The sequence below is a fragment of the Fukomys damarensis genome, unplaced genomic scaffold (assembly GCF_012274545.1).
Source record: "Fukomys damarensis isolate Sample0158 unplaced genomic scaffold, DMR_v1.0_HiC HiC_scaffold_36, whole genome shotgun sequence".
NCBI lineage: Eukaryota > Metazoa > Chordata > Mammalia > Rodentia > Bathyergidae > Fukomys > Fukomys damarensis.
Genome location: NW_022900948.1, coordinates 14,402,843 through 14,414,236, shown reverse-complemented (window position 1 = coordinate 14,414,236; position 11,394 = coordinate 14,402,843). Strand labels below are relative to the sequence as shown.

Below are 11,394 nucleotides of genomic sequence, written 5' to 3'. Positions count from 1 at the left end.
CCCTTTTCCACCCACCCCACACACCCCCCGCCCCCTCTCTCTCTCTCTCTCTCTCTCTCTCTCTCTCTCTCTCTCTCTCTCTCAATGGATTGAACCCAGGGCCCTTGAATTGAGTTGCATTTCCAGCCCTTTTTTATATTTTTTTATTTTGAGTCAAGGTCTTGCTCAGTTGCTGAGTTGACCAGGATGGTCTCAAACTCGGGATCCTCCTGCTCCAGCCTTCCAGAGTGTTGAGTTACAGCTGCGCTCCATCACATCCCACTTCTTCCATTTTCTTATGCATGGTGCTTAGCTCTCTCTATTTTTACCCCTAAGCCCTAATCTCAGCTTCCTTTTGCACAGCCCAGAACTCAATGAAAGCTGTAAAATTCCTTTTGGAACAAGATTCTATTTTAGAAGAGCTTCTTTCCTCTTCCCTTTCTCCTCAGCTCTGTGGTTTCCTTGGCATGGAAAGAAGGTGGTTTTGTTCTTTTGGTGACATTAGTCATTTACCTCCCACCAATACTATGGTGTAGGTGCCTGTCTTAGTCCATTTTCTCTTGCTATGACTGAATACCTCAAGCTGTATAATTCGTAGAGAATAAAAGTTGATTTAGGTCACAGTTGTGAAGGTGAGGAAGTTCAAGATTTGGCACCTGCATCTGGTGAGGCCCTTCTCACCAGCAGGGACTCTCTGCTGAGTCCCAAAGCAATAAAGGAAATCATGTGATGAGACAGAACATCTTAGTTCAGGCCTCTCGTTCTCTCCCTGTAAAGCCATGGTCCCATCTGTTAGAGTCCCATCTCATTTAACCTTAATTACCTTTCTGAGGTTCCAGTAAAGAAAGTAAGTTCCCCTCAGATGTGAGGTTGGGGGTGACTTCAGGCAGAGAAATGAAGCAAAGGACTGGAGCCCCCCCCCAAGTGACCTAGGGCTAGGTGAAGGGACCAGAGCGCCTGGGAGGGACCCTGGAGGGGCAGCTCTATGGTTGCTGAGTAGAATCAGGATCAGAAGCCAAGAAGAGCCTTTAAAAATGGGAAAACAGAGGCCCAGGTCAGGAAAGTAGTCTGGAAGACAGGAGCCTGGCTTTGGAGTCATCCCCTGGCCAGACTTGAGCCTCCATTTTTTCACATAAAATGCAGACAATTGTACTCATCTTGTGAGCCTCACAGATTCTCAGGGGGTGTTAACTGAAATTTTGAATGCCAAGGAGGGCATGGTGACTGGCACAGGATCATTGTCATCCTGACGGGTATTTGCTGAGTGGGTTCTTTGTATCTGTTCATGTGAGCACCCAACAACCACATGGCCTTTGCCATCTATTAATTGTTCCTACTTTATAGAGAAGAAAGCTGAGGCATGGAGAGGTTTAGTGACCTGTTGAGAGTCACAGAGCTGGGAAGAGGCAGACTCAGGGTTTGAACCCATGCATTTTGTCTCCAGACCTCTTGCTCTCAACCTCTGTGACAAACTGACTTAGGCCCAGTGGCAGCATGTGGGTTTGAACCTGGAAGTCTGCTGCTTCCCAGCCAGCTTTGTGGCCTGACAAGTCCTACTTTATGAACAGTGCTTGGTGACATTGGTGACAGAGAACTTGGACTCCCCATATCTCATGGGGTAAAAGCTCCCTACACGCAAAAAGCTTCATATGTGACACTTCAGATAACAGCTCCCCTCCCCAGTCCTCAATAAGACTAGTCCCTAGGTGTAACCTCCTGTCCTGAAGAAGGTCAAGGGCCTCTTACATGAAGTGTGTCACTCTCATGGGGCATCTCACAGGACAGGAGCCCTGGACTGAAGGTGATCACTACATCACAATTCTTAGCACACCAGGCAGGGGCTGAGCTCCTTATGGGTTCATTTCCTCTACTGAGTGAGAAATGGGATCAGAGAAATTGATTTAATCTTGGCACATGGCAGGTACGCATTTAGTTCCTGGCTATGGAGACTAATAATGGAAGTAGTAGGAGCCATGATCTGAGTTAGAGGGGCCTGTCCTGGTAGAGTGTCCCTGCTTGACTTAGGAGTTCCCATCATTTATTCATTTGACAAATAGTTATCCAATCCTGCTGGACGCCAAACCTTGTGCTGGAAGTTGGAATAGAGACATGAAAAGGGAAAATACTTTGCCTTCAAGGAGCTCACAGCCTAGTGGAAGAGGCAGATAATTAACAAGATGAGTATGATTAATAAGACAGGTTGGAGTATGATACAGTCATGGAGAAAAATAAAGCAGGAAAGAGGGGCGGATGGTCATGGAAGGCTTATCGGCGAGGGCCTCTCCTGAATGAAGCCTAGAATGAGATGAAGAGAAAACCATGGGGACCCAGAAGAACTGTCAATGATCTACCGAACACCAACTCTTTGTTGGGGACAGGGCATTAAGCTAGGGTCAAGGGGGAGACACACAGAGGACCCGCGGGGCCAGAAACGCCCATGCCGCAGGGACTCCCTCTTTAGGGCAGGGCAGATCCCTCCCTGGGGATAATGCTGGAGACTAAATCTGCTTGAGGAGGTGAATGAGAAGGGTCCCCGAAAAAAGAGGTACCTGAGGGCCTTTATGCTCAATGCTGTAAGGTCGGGTCAGTGAGCGTGGGGGGAAGAGGGTGGAGATGCTGACTCAGGCATGTTCTCTAGAGAAGCTGGAAATTGCTTATGACCCTATGTGGGCCTCCAGTGGCCACTGCCATTTTGGGGATGGATAACACGCACACATGTAATTCAAACAAGTGCACCTGAGACTGTACTTAGTGTGCTGGGAGCTGGGCTTGGGCACAGAATCCATGCTGAGATGGCCCTGGCCCAGCATGGCAGTGTCAGGGAGTACCTGTGAGAGGGCATGGGTGCCAGAGCCTGGAGGGGAGGCGGCTGTCCCCCTTCTCCAGGCTGCTCTGTCTCTCTGTTCCCCTTATCTTGCCCATGAGGGGAAGGAGGAGGAGGAGGAAGAAGAAGAGGAGGAGGAGGAAGAAGAGGAGGAGGAGGAGGAGGAGGAGGAAGAAGAGGAGGAGCAAGAGAAGGAGGAGGAGGAGGCGCCTTGGTGCTGATGGATATGCCAAGGCTGGGCTGGTGCAGCCCAGCACTGTCACTGTGCTCTCCCTCCCTCCACTGGAACCTGACACCCTGACCACTGAGGCATAAAAAACAGAGAATTGGAAGGCTCAGCCTGTCAGGCTGGGAGTGGCCCCCAGAGAGGCCCGATGAGGCATGTGCGTTTGTGTGTGTGTGTGTGTGTGTGTGTACACTCTCTGTGGTTGCCTGCCTATGGATGTGGGGGGAGGCCAGCTGGGCCCAGTGGCTGGGGCCCCTGCCTCACAGCTCAGACTCCACCTGGCCAAGCCCCATGGGCCCCACATTTGGGTTTAGGCCACAGGGAGAGAGCGTTGCTTTGGGTCCTGAGTTCTGACTGGCCCTTGCCTTTTATAAGCACCCTTGGGAGATCATGGAGTCATGGTTTGGCTGGAGGTGGTCTCATAGGGCTGTGTAACTCCTGTCATCTCCAACAGGGGCAAGCCCACATGCTCTGTACCTAGCAGCTGAAGCAAACTGCTCAGCAGCTGAGTCTCCATGCCCTGCTCCACATCCTCTGCTGGAAACACCCTCTGCCAGCCACCAGGGTACCCAGTGAGGAGTCAGGGCTGGGGAGACCCCAGCCATCAGAGAGACAGGCAGGCCATGCCTGCTATAAGAGCAAGGCAGCAAGAGTGTGGGAGATAGAATTTGAGGTTTGCCCCTCTGATCTGGCCGGCAGTAAAGAGGCTTTCCTGGTGTTGCTGCCTGGCCCAAGGAAGAACCAAAGTAAGCCTATTTCTCCTTGAGCCACTGGCCCAGTGGATCTGCCATGCTCCCACCCCCTGTTCTGCCCTCACCCTGAAATACTTCACAGTCTCTGCCTGAGGATGCCCAGAACATCTAACAATTGCCCAGCCCACCCTCTCTCCTATTCCCTGGTCCCTTCGTCTCAGCAATGTGCCAGTGGCAGCTGCATCCTCAAGGTAGACAGCCTGGGTATTTGTCTTATTTCCCTGACTAGACTGAGGCTGCAGACACAGTCACCCCTGGATTCACAGGCAGACAGTCTAGAGCTGAGGTCATGTAGTGGGGAGTAGAACTGAACCCATACTAAGATCCTAGCAGTCTGTGGCTTTGGACTTGGGCAGGTATACCAGGGCCATTGTGTGAGACCGTGGACATTAGTCTCTTTACCTGTAAAGTGAGCTAGTGGTGCCCGGGAACACCTGGCACATAGTGATGGTGCCCATATGAGAGACTGGCTTCACTCCCCTGGGTTCAGAAGGCTTTAGAAAGACATAGGTAATGCCAGGGGCAGCTGCTTGCTTAGTGAGGATGTGGCTCTGACATGATCTTTATTGGTTATAAAAAGTGCCTTCAGCTCATGAAGGAGGCAAATACCATCAGCACTCAGGCTGGCTGGGACACAGGGTCTTTTCTGAACTTGATCTAACATTTGGTTTCTGTTTTTCTCTGCACCTGTCACCTGCAGGGAGTGAGTTTTCTGGAAGTCCCTACAGCCACCCTCAGTATTCTTCATACAATGACTCCTGGAGGTTCCCCAACCCAGGGCTGCTTGGTGAGTATTGGCAGAGGCCTGTGGGTTCCTAGGCTGAGGGAAACCTCATCCAGGCTTTCTCATTGGGCCAGAGCCCCTCAGCAACCTGAGGTCCAGTCACTGAGGTGGGGTGGCCATAGGGATCTCAGGGCCATAACAACTCCAGCCCCCCGCTTGTCTCTTCATCTCTCTCAGATATTATGGTGGACCAGAGAAAATATCATAGAACAGTGAAAGGGGAGAAAAGGCATGGAGGGAGAAAGAGGAGGGTAGAAAAAATGTCCACTCGTGTGTAACATATTCTTTTAAGAGCCATGAAATATGGTGAGAATTCTCTAAATGAAGGCAGTAAAGGCACCAACTTGGATTAAGTGGTGGGGGCTGCCTTGAGAGCTGTCTTGTTAAGGACTCTGAGGCCCAGTGTTTGATTAGTGATATCTGCCATGGATGCCACCAGTGCCAGCTCCACGGCTGCCTTGTGGCTAAAGGCCTGCCAAGGCTGGCCACACAGGGCTCAGCTGGTGTCCCGCCTCTGCCCAAGCCTTGAATTGACAGATTGTCTATAGCTGGTGCCAACCTGATCTGTGAACATCATTAATGTATTTTTGCCCCCTAAAGACCAAGCAGGACTAATTTAGCCCTCAAAAGTCCAAGAAGAGCCTCTTGCTTTGTTGACATAAAATTACATGAAATGAGCTGGTGAGGGCTGGCGGGGGCTAAAGGACCTTACGGCAGAGGCCCTGAGTCACTTGCATCTGGGGCATGGAGCCACCCAATCAGCCTGCAGGCAGCAACACTGATGCCTCCCCTAGTATCAGCTAAGAATTTTCACCTGGAACAGTGAAGGGTCAGATGTGGAAGAGCCCTCTGAGGCCACTCTGGTTTGTCTGCTCAGTTTAATAAGGCCTCTTTGTGTAAAAGCCTTTTAATTCCTTGGATCCTTAGTTATTTTAGGACTGAGAAACATAGTCTTCATCAGAAAAACAATAATCTGATGTCTTCACACTTAAGGTGTGTGGAGAGGTCATCAAGTCTCAGCCTTGACCCCTTCCCAAACCTTGGTTGGTGACTAGGACAGACACATGATATGCACACTACCTCTCTCTTGCGACCACTGTTCCATGTACTTGGAGTCATAGGCTGCCCAGAGCATTTTGGTGTGTTCTGCATAGCTGTGGATGAAATAAGGAACATTGCTAATTAGTGCTCCAGGTCCCTGTGCAAGGGAGTTTTCCAGCCTTCTGGAAGATGTCTATAGTTTCCCAGAGGGCTTGAATCTGTCCATTGATCTCTTCCCAGACTTCTGTTTTGGTTTGGTCAAAATCATTTCAATCTAAGTGTTGAACCAGGATCTCCACCTACCTAATGTTTTTCCTTAAATGTTAGGACTCTGAGTTGACTCAGCTCTTAGTCTCAGGCACTGTAATCCAGTGAACCAGTCAGTGTTTTCCAGTAACGGTGGGTGTGAGGAGATGGCTCATGAGGGCCAAGCCCAGGAGTCCCTCACTGGAAATGTCCCCAAGACAGAGCTGTGCTTCTGGGAGACCCACAGGTGATGTGGCTCAAAGGAAGGGTGGGCATCACCCGGTTGGTGTGCATCTTTCTGATGGGAGGTGACCCTGAGGAAGCCACATTGGCCCAGAGCTTCCATGTATGACTGACTGTACACTGCTCAGGGGGCTGAGTGGGGACGGAAATCCACCCCATCTATGGCATGAAGCCCTGCTAAGAAGGGGCACCTTTGGTGATTTTCATAAGGTATCCTGTAAGTTGGCATGGCCTTCATTTCTTTGCTTGGCAGTTTAAGAGGCAAAGAAGAGGAGATAAAGCTGCTCAGGTAAGGGCAGCAAAGGAATGGGATAGGAGGTGGGGTGGTCAGTGTAGTGGGCACAGATGCGGGGGAACCTTGAGCACTAGGCTGAGTGTGCAAGGTGATGGGGACTCTTGGCTGCCCCACATCTGAGGCTTTTGCTGCTTACGCTGGAGAGAAGTCCAGGTTGTGAGAGGGTTGGCCTATGTGCCCAGTGTGAGGAAGATGCAGGCTCTGTCCCAGAGAACTCAGAGGCTAGAAGTGAGGGAATGTTGAGTAGGTTTGTCTTTGCTAGGAGGTGCTCAGGGCTGTTCTGAAGGCCAGAGGCAGTGTGAGAAGGATGGCAAATAAAACTCTGTTCATCGAAGTGAGCGTGTGCTAATTGTAATTGTATTGGGCACAAGGGGACAAACCCCTCCACGTGGGTTGTCTCACTTTATCCTTTTAACAACTTCATGGATCGCATATCAATTTCTCATACAGATGAGAATGAGGCTCAAAGGGTTAATTAAGTCACCTGAGGTTGCACAGCCAGCAAGTGGCAGAGTGAGGACCCAACTTGACTCCAAGCCTATATTCACAGTCAGTGTATGACATGTTCGCTTACTCCTCCTGACTGATTCAGTCTGAGCAGTGCTTATCGCTGAGAAAGGGGCCTCAGGTTGCTGTAGAATCAGGCCTGAGATGCCTCAACACTCAAGCTTATGTGTGATGAGGACAGCCGTTCTATTTTTGAAACCCAGGTTAATGATGTATGCCAGACTCTCATTTGTAAACAACAGAGTCCACTCTGGCTGGTTTAAGCAGAAAACACATTTATTAAGGGGTATGAAGGACGCCCAGAATCTCCAGGAAGACCACAGAGGCATGGGACCCGTGGCCTGAAACACACCCAGCCATGCCACCCAGGCTACTCCAGTGCAGATGTTCCCGTGCTGCCAGCTGGCACCCCGCAGCTATTTGCTCTATGCTGTGGCTTTTCCCAGGGTGCTCTGCCCTGCACCACCCAAACATGGGGGCTTTTGCCATTCCCTCCCCACAATGGAGTCCTCCATCCCACTTCCTCGAGTTGCTCCCATCCCAGTCAAGTTCATTCGAGACAATTTTGTTGTTGTTGTTGTTGTGGGGTTTTTTGTTTGTTGTTTGTTTGTTTTTGTTTTTTGGTACCGGGGATTGAACTCTGGTCCTTGAGCTTGTGAGTCAGGCTGTGGAACCACTGAGCCAAATCCCTGGCCCCATTCATGACAATTTAATGGGCAGAGCCCATGTAACACAGCTGGGCCCTAGCAGCAAGAGAAGCTGGGAGGATGGGCTCAGACCATTTCCTACGTCAGGAAATCACAGACATGGGAGGAGTATAAATGGTGTGGGTCAGCTACAAACATGAGAAATGGTCCCAGAGCTGCCCAAATCTATGACCCAGGGAATCCTAGTCAGGCCAGTCTGGTCTTTGGTTGGCTTAGGTGTAAAATGGGGGTAGTTGCTGTGGCAGCCTTTCAAGTGGGTACTGAGTGTCATGATCTTGGAGTGCAGGCCCTGAATCCACAGTGAACCCACTTGCTTGGTTCATCAGACCAGAGCCTTGCAGATAGCTCCAAGCCCATTGCCATAGTGCCCTTGCCGTGGTGTCTGTGAGGGTTTGGCTGTGTGAATATCAAGGGGATTCTATCCAGCAGGCCCCAAGCTGTCAATGTCTGCAGTGCGGGAAGGGGTACATGTGTGGCACCTGCCCTGGGCTCCAGGATGCTCCTGCTGGCTCAGTGGGACTGTGGTCACACACACACATGCACATACACATACACACACCCGTGTGCGCATACTCACACACTGGCATTTAACCTGGCACATGCTGCTCACACCTCCCTGGCTGACCAGCAGTGCCACTGAACGAAAGTGAAGGACATGTTTCATGTGGGTTTCACAAGACAGCTTCCCTCCTCACATTGTGTCCAGCTGGGGCGACTGGGGCTCAGCATCCTGTGCTGTTTCAAACCTCCAGGCTTGCAGGCGAGAACAGCAGAGGCTGGGGAAGCAGGCAGGGCTGGGAGGAGAAAGGGTGGTGGCATCCGTTAAGATTAGAATGGGAGCGCCTGTGGCCACTACCTCCACCACCATGTAAGGGGATGAGAGAAGGAACCAGCCCAGAATGACTGTGTCAAGAAGTAAATTGATGATAATGTGAATTAGAGAGGAAAACTGACAGAACAAAGAACACGATTATTCAAGATGGAAGTCTAATGGCACCAAGAATACAGAGTGCTTTGTGATGTTTTCATTTTTCACGGTAAATGCAAACTCTCGACTGAGGCCCAGCTCTGGGAGGAGTGAACCAGAGCTGACGCCGGAGGTGGCTGGGTGGGGCTTGGAGAGCAGCCTTCCCATTCCCTGCCACCCCTGTAGCCCCTCTTCAGGGTGGCCTCTGTGGTCTTCCTGCCTCGATGCTGTGCCTCGGCCGGTGGGGGTGGCCCCTCACTCATGCCCCTCTCCCCTGGGCTGTCCTTAGGCAGGATGCAGAGCTGGGCAAAGCTACTCTGTGAGCAGCTGTCCTGGCAATCTCATCCCACAGAAGGAAGCAGAGGGCTGACAGCTGGCTGTCTCTGAAGTAGGGCTCCAGCCAGGGAGGTGACAAGGAAGACAGTGGGAAACTCCATCTCTGGGAATTCTTATGCAGGGGATTGGTGTCCCTGCCTTTCAGAATGACTTTACCACTGTCACTGCTTCCTGAGGCCACACTGCCAGGCCAGTGGGCAGGGGAGTCAGCTAGTGGGGGCCCAGTTTAAGGGGGAGGCAGCACACGTTAAAATAGCCTCTCAAATCCATCCTGCACGATCACATACTAGCTGCACAGCTTTGGGAAGATTATTTAACTTCTCTACCTCATTTTTCTCATCCATAAAATGGGGGTAATAATGGGTCCTACCTGAAAAATTATAGTGAAATTTTAAAAGAGTTGATGGATATAAAGTGTTTAGAAAAGTGACCATACCCACAGCATTTTCACATCCTTATTTCATGGTGTCCTCTCAGTGGCCCTACTGTGATCCCCTGCTACAGACGAGAAAACTGAGGCTCAGAGGAGTGGAGTCATATGTACGAAGTCACAGCCGTAAAGTGGCTGATTGGCCAACTCCAAGTCTCAATTGCCTGTTATGGGAACTGGGAGAACAGCTAGGATTGGTGGGATTTGCGTGAGATTTCAGAATAAACAGGAGTCACTTCATCTGGGAATTAAGACCCCAGCAGACCTACAGTCTACCATGAGCTGACAAGGCCCCAGCTACCACCTGCTTAAATACCTGCATCCCTCCAGTCCAGCTCTACCTTGCGCTGCGTAGTGGTAGAAAGAGTCTGGAGCTGGCAGCAGACAACCAGTATTCTGGGCCAGGCACTGGCCAGGCTCTGTGGCTTTGAACCTCACTTTCCTTACCTAGTGGCTCCAACCTCTGTGGTTCTGAGAATCTACCTGTTCCCTAGGTCCCCCAGTTCCCCCCATCCCTGGGGAGGAATCGTAGTGCAGAGCAGGGCTTTGGGAAGCCACATGCAGACAGTGTCAAAGAAAGCAGCCCAGAGGCAGTGAGAAACCCAGCATGCTGTGGGGGCTGTCCCACCACTCTGTCCCCAGGTCACAAGAAGAGGCTGCCAGGCATGGTGGTACACACCTGTAATCCCAGCACTCAGGAGGCAGAGGCAGGAGGAACCCTGTGAGTTCGAGACCAGCCTGGACTACATAGTGAGTTCCAGGTTAATCTCAACTACATATGAGACCCTGTCACAAAAAACCAAAAAAAAAAAAAAAAAATGGAGGGACTAAGGAACAAGATGGAATCCCAATGTAGGAAACAAATGGAATCCATAAAACAAATGCAAACAGATTTCCAGTGGGTGGCACCTGCCCCTCTCTCTCATACACATATACCCCCAGAAGCCGGGCATGGTGGCACACGCCTGTAAACCCAGCACTCGGGTGGCTGAGGCAGGAGGATCACTGTGAGTTCAAGACCACCCTGGGCCACATAGTGAGTTCCAGGTCAGTCTCAACTCCATAATGAGACTCTGTCTCAAAACACAAACACATATACCCCAGCTGCCTGTGTAACCCCACTTCCTTCAGGAAGGTGACTTGCCAGAGCAGGCTGTGTCCCCAAGAGTTATTTCTCAGAGTTCAGCTCCCCTTCCTGATCCTGAAGTCAGCCTTCACCTGGTCAGGCCAGTTTTTGCCCACGATTGCCCAACCCTGAACCCAACAGGATCAGGAAATGAGCAGTGAATAAATTATTGAATGAATGGATGAATGGGCAAGGTGGCCAAGAAGGTACTTCACTATTTTTTTTTCTTGCTCGGTAAGGTTGTTCATTCACACCGAAACCCCAGTTGAGCAGAGCCAGGCTCCAGGCTGTTCACTGAGGATGGACACCAAGGAGAGTAGAACCCAGCCTTACCTTTTCTCTCTGTATGTCCAGGGATGGGACATGTGGAAGGAACATGGCCCAGCCTGTCAGATGTACCGAGCAGGGCAGGGGGCTTCCCAGAGAAAGAGAAGGGCGCTTTGAGGCTTGAAGAAGGCGTAGAAGAGTAATACACAGGAAAAAGGTGGTGGGAGCACAGGCAGCTATTCCAGGCAGGAAGCTGGGTAGGAAGAGGCAGAGAAGCCCAAGAGTTAGATCGGTTAACTATGCCTGCTCCCTTGGTTTAAGTGAGACCATGTCTATAGAGAACATAAAGTCAGGTGTAGAGGATATGCTGAGCCAGGAGCAGTTGCTGTTAACATTATAGTGTATTTGAGATTACTGCAGAGTTCAGTTGCACTTGGGCAGGGTATGTAAGCATGAGTGGAAGGGGTATTGTGGGAGGGGAGTCAAAAGAGGCTGACAGAAAATAAGGCACAAAGCATCTGCAAGCTGAACGAACATCTGAACGCTCTTGACCTTCTAGATCAAGGGCCAGCACACTTTTTTTTTTTTAAAGGAGGGGCTGGGTAATAAATAATTTAGGCTCTGTGAACCACAGGATCTCTATTGCAAGTGCTCAGTTCTGCCA

At 50.7% G+C, this 11,394-nt stretch overlaps 1 protein-coding gene across 2 annotated transcripts in view; it reads left to right on the top strand.

Moving 5' to 3' along the window:
• Pax5 (paired box 5) overlaps positions 1-11,394 on the top strand; it is a 175,833-nt gene that overhangs the window by 157,550 nt on the left and 6,889 nt on the right. For both annotated transcript variants that reach the window (XM_033759183.1, XM_010619397.2), the window contains exon 9: positions 4,482-4,568. In XM_033759183.1, the coding sequence (XP_033615074.1) occupies positions 4,482-4,568 (87 nt within the window). The remainder of the gene's footprint in view (positions 1-4,481; positions 4,569-11,394) is intronic.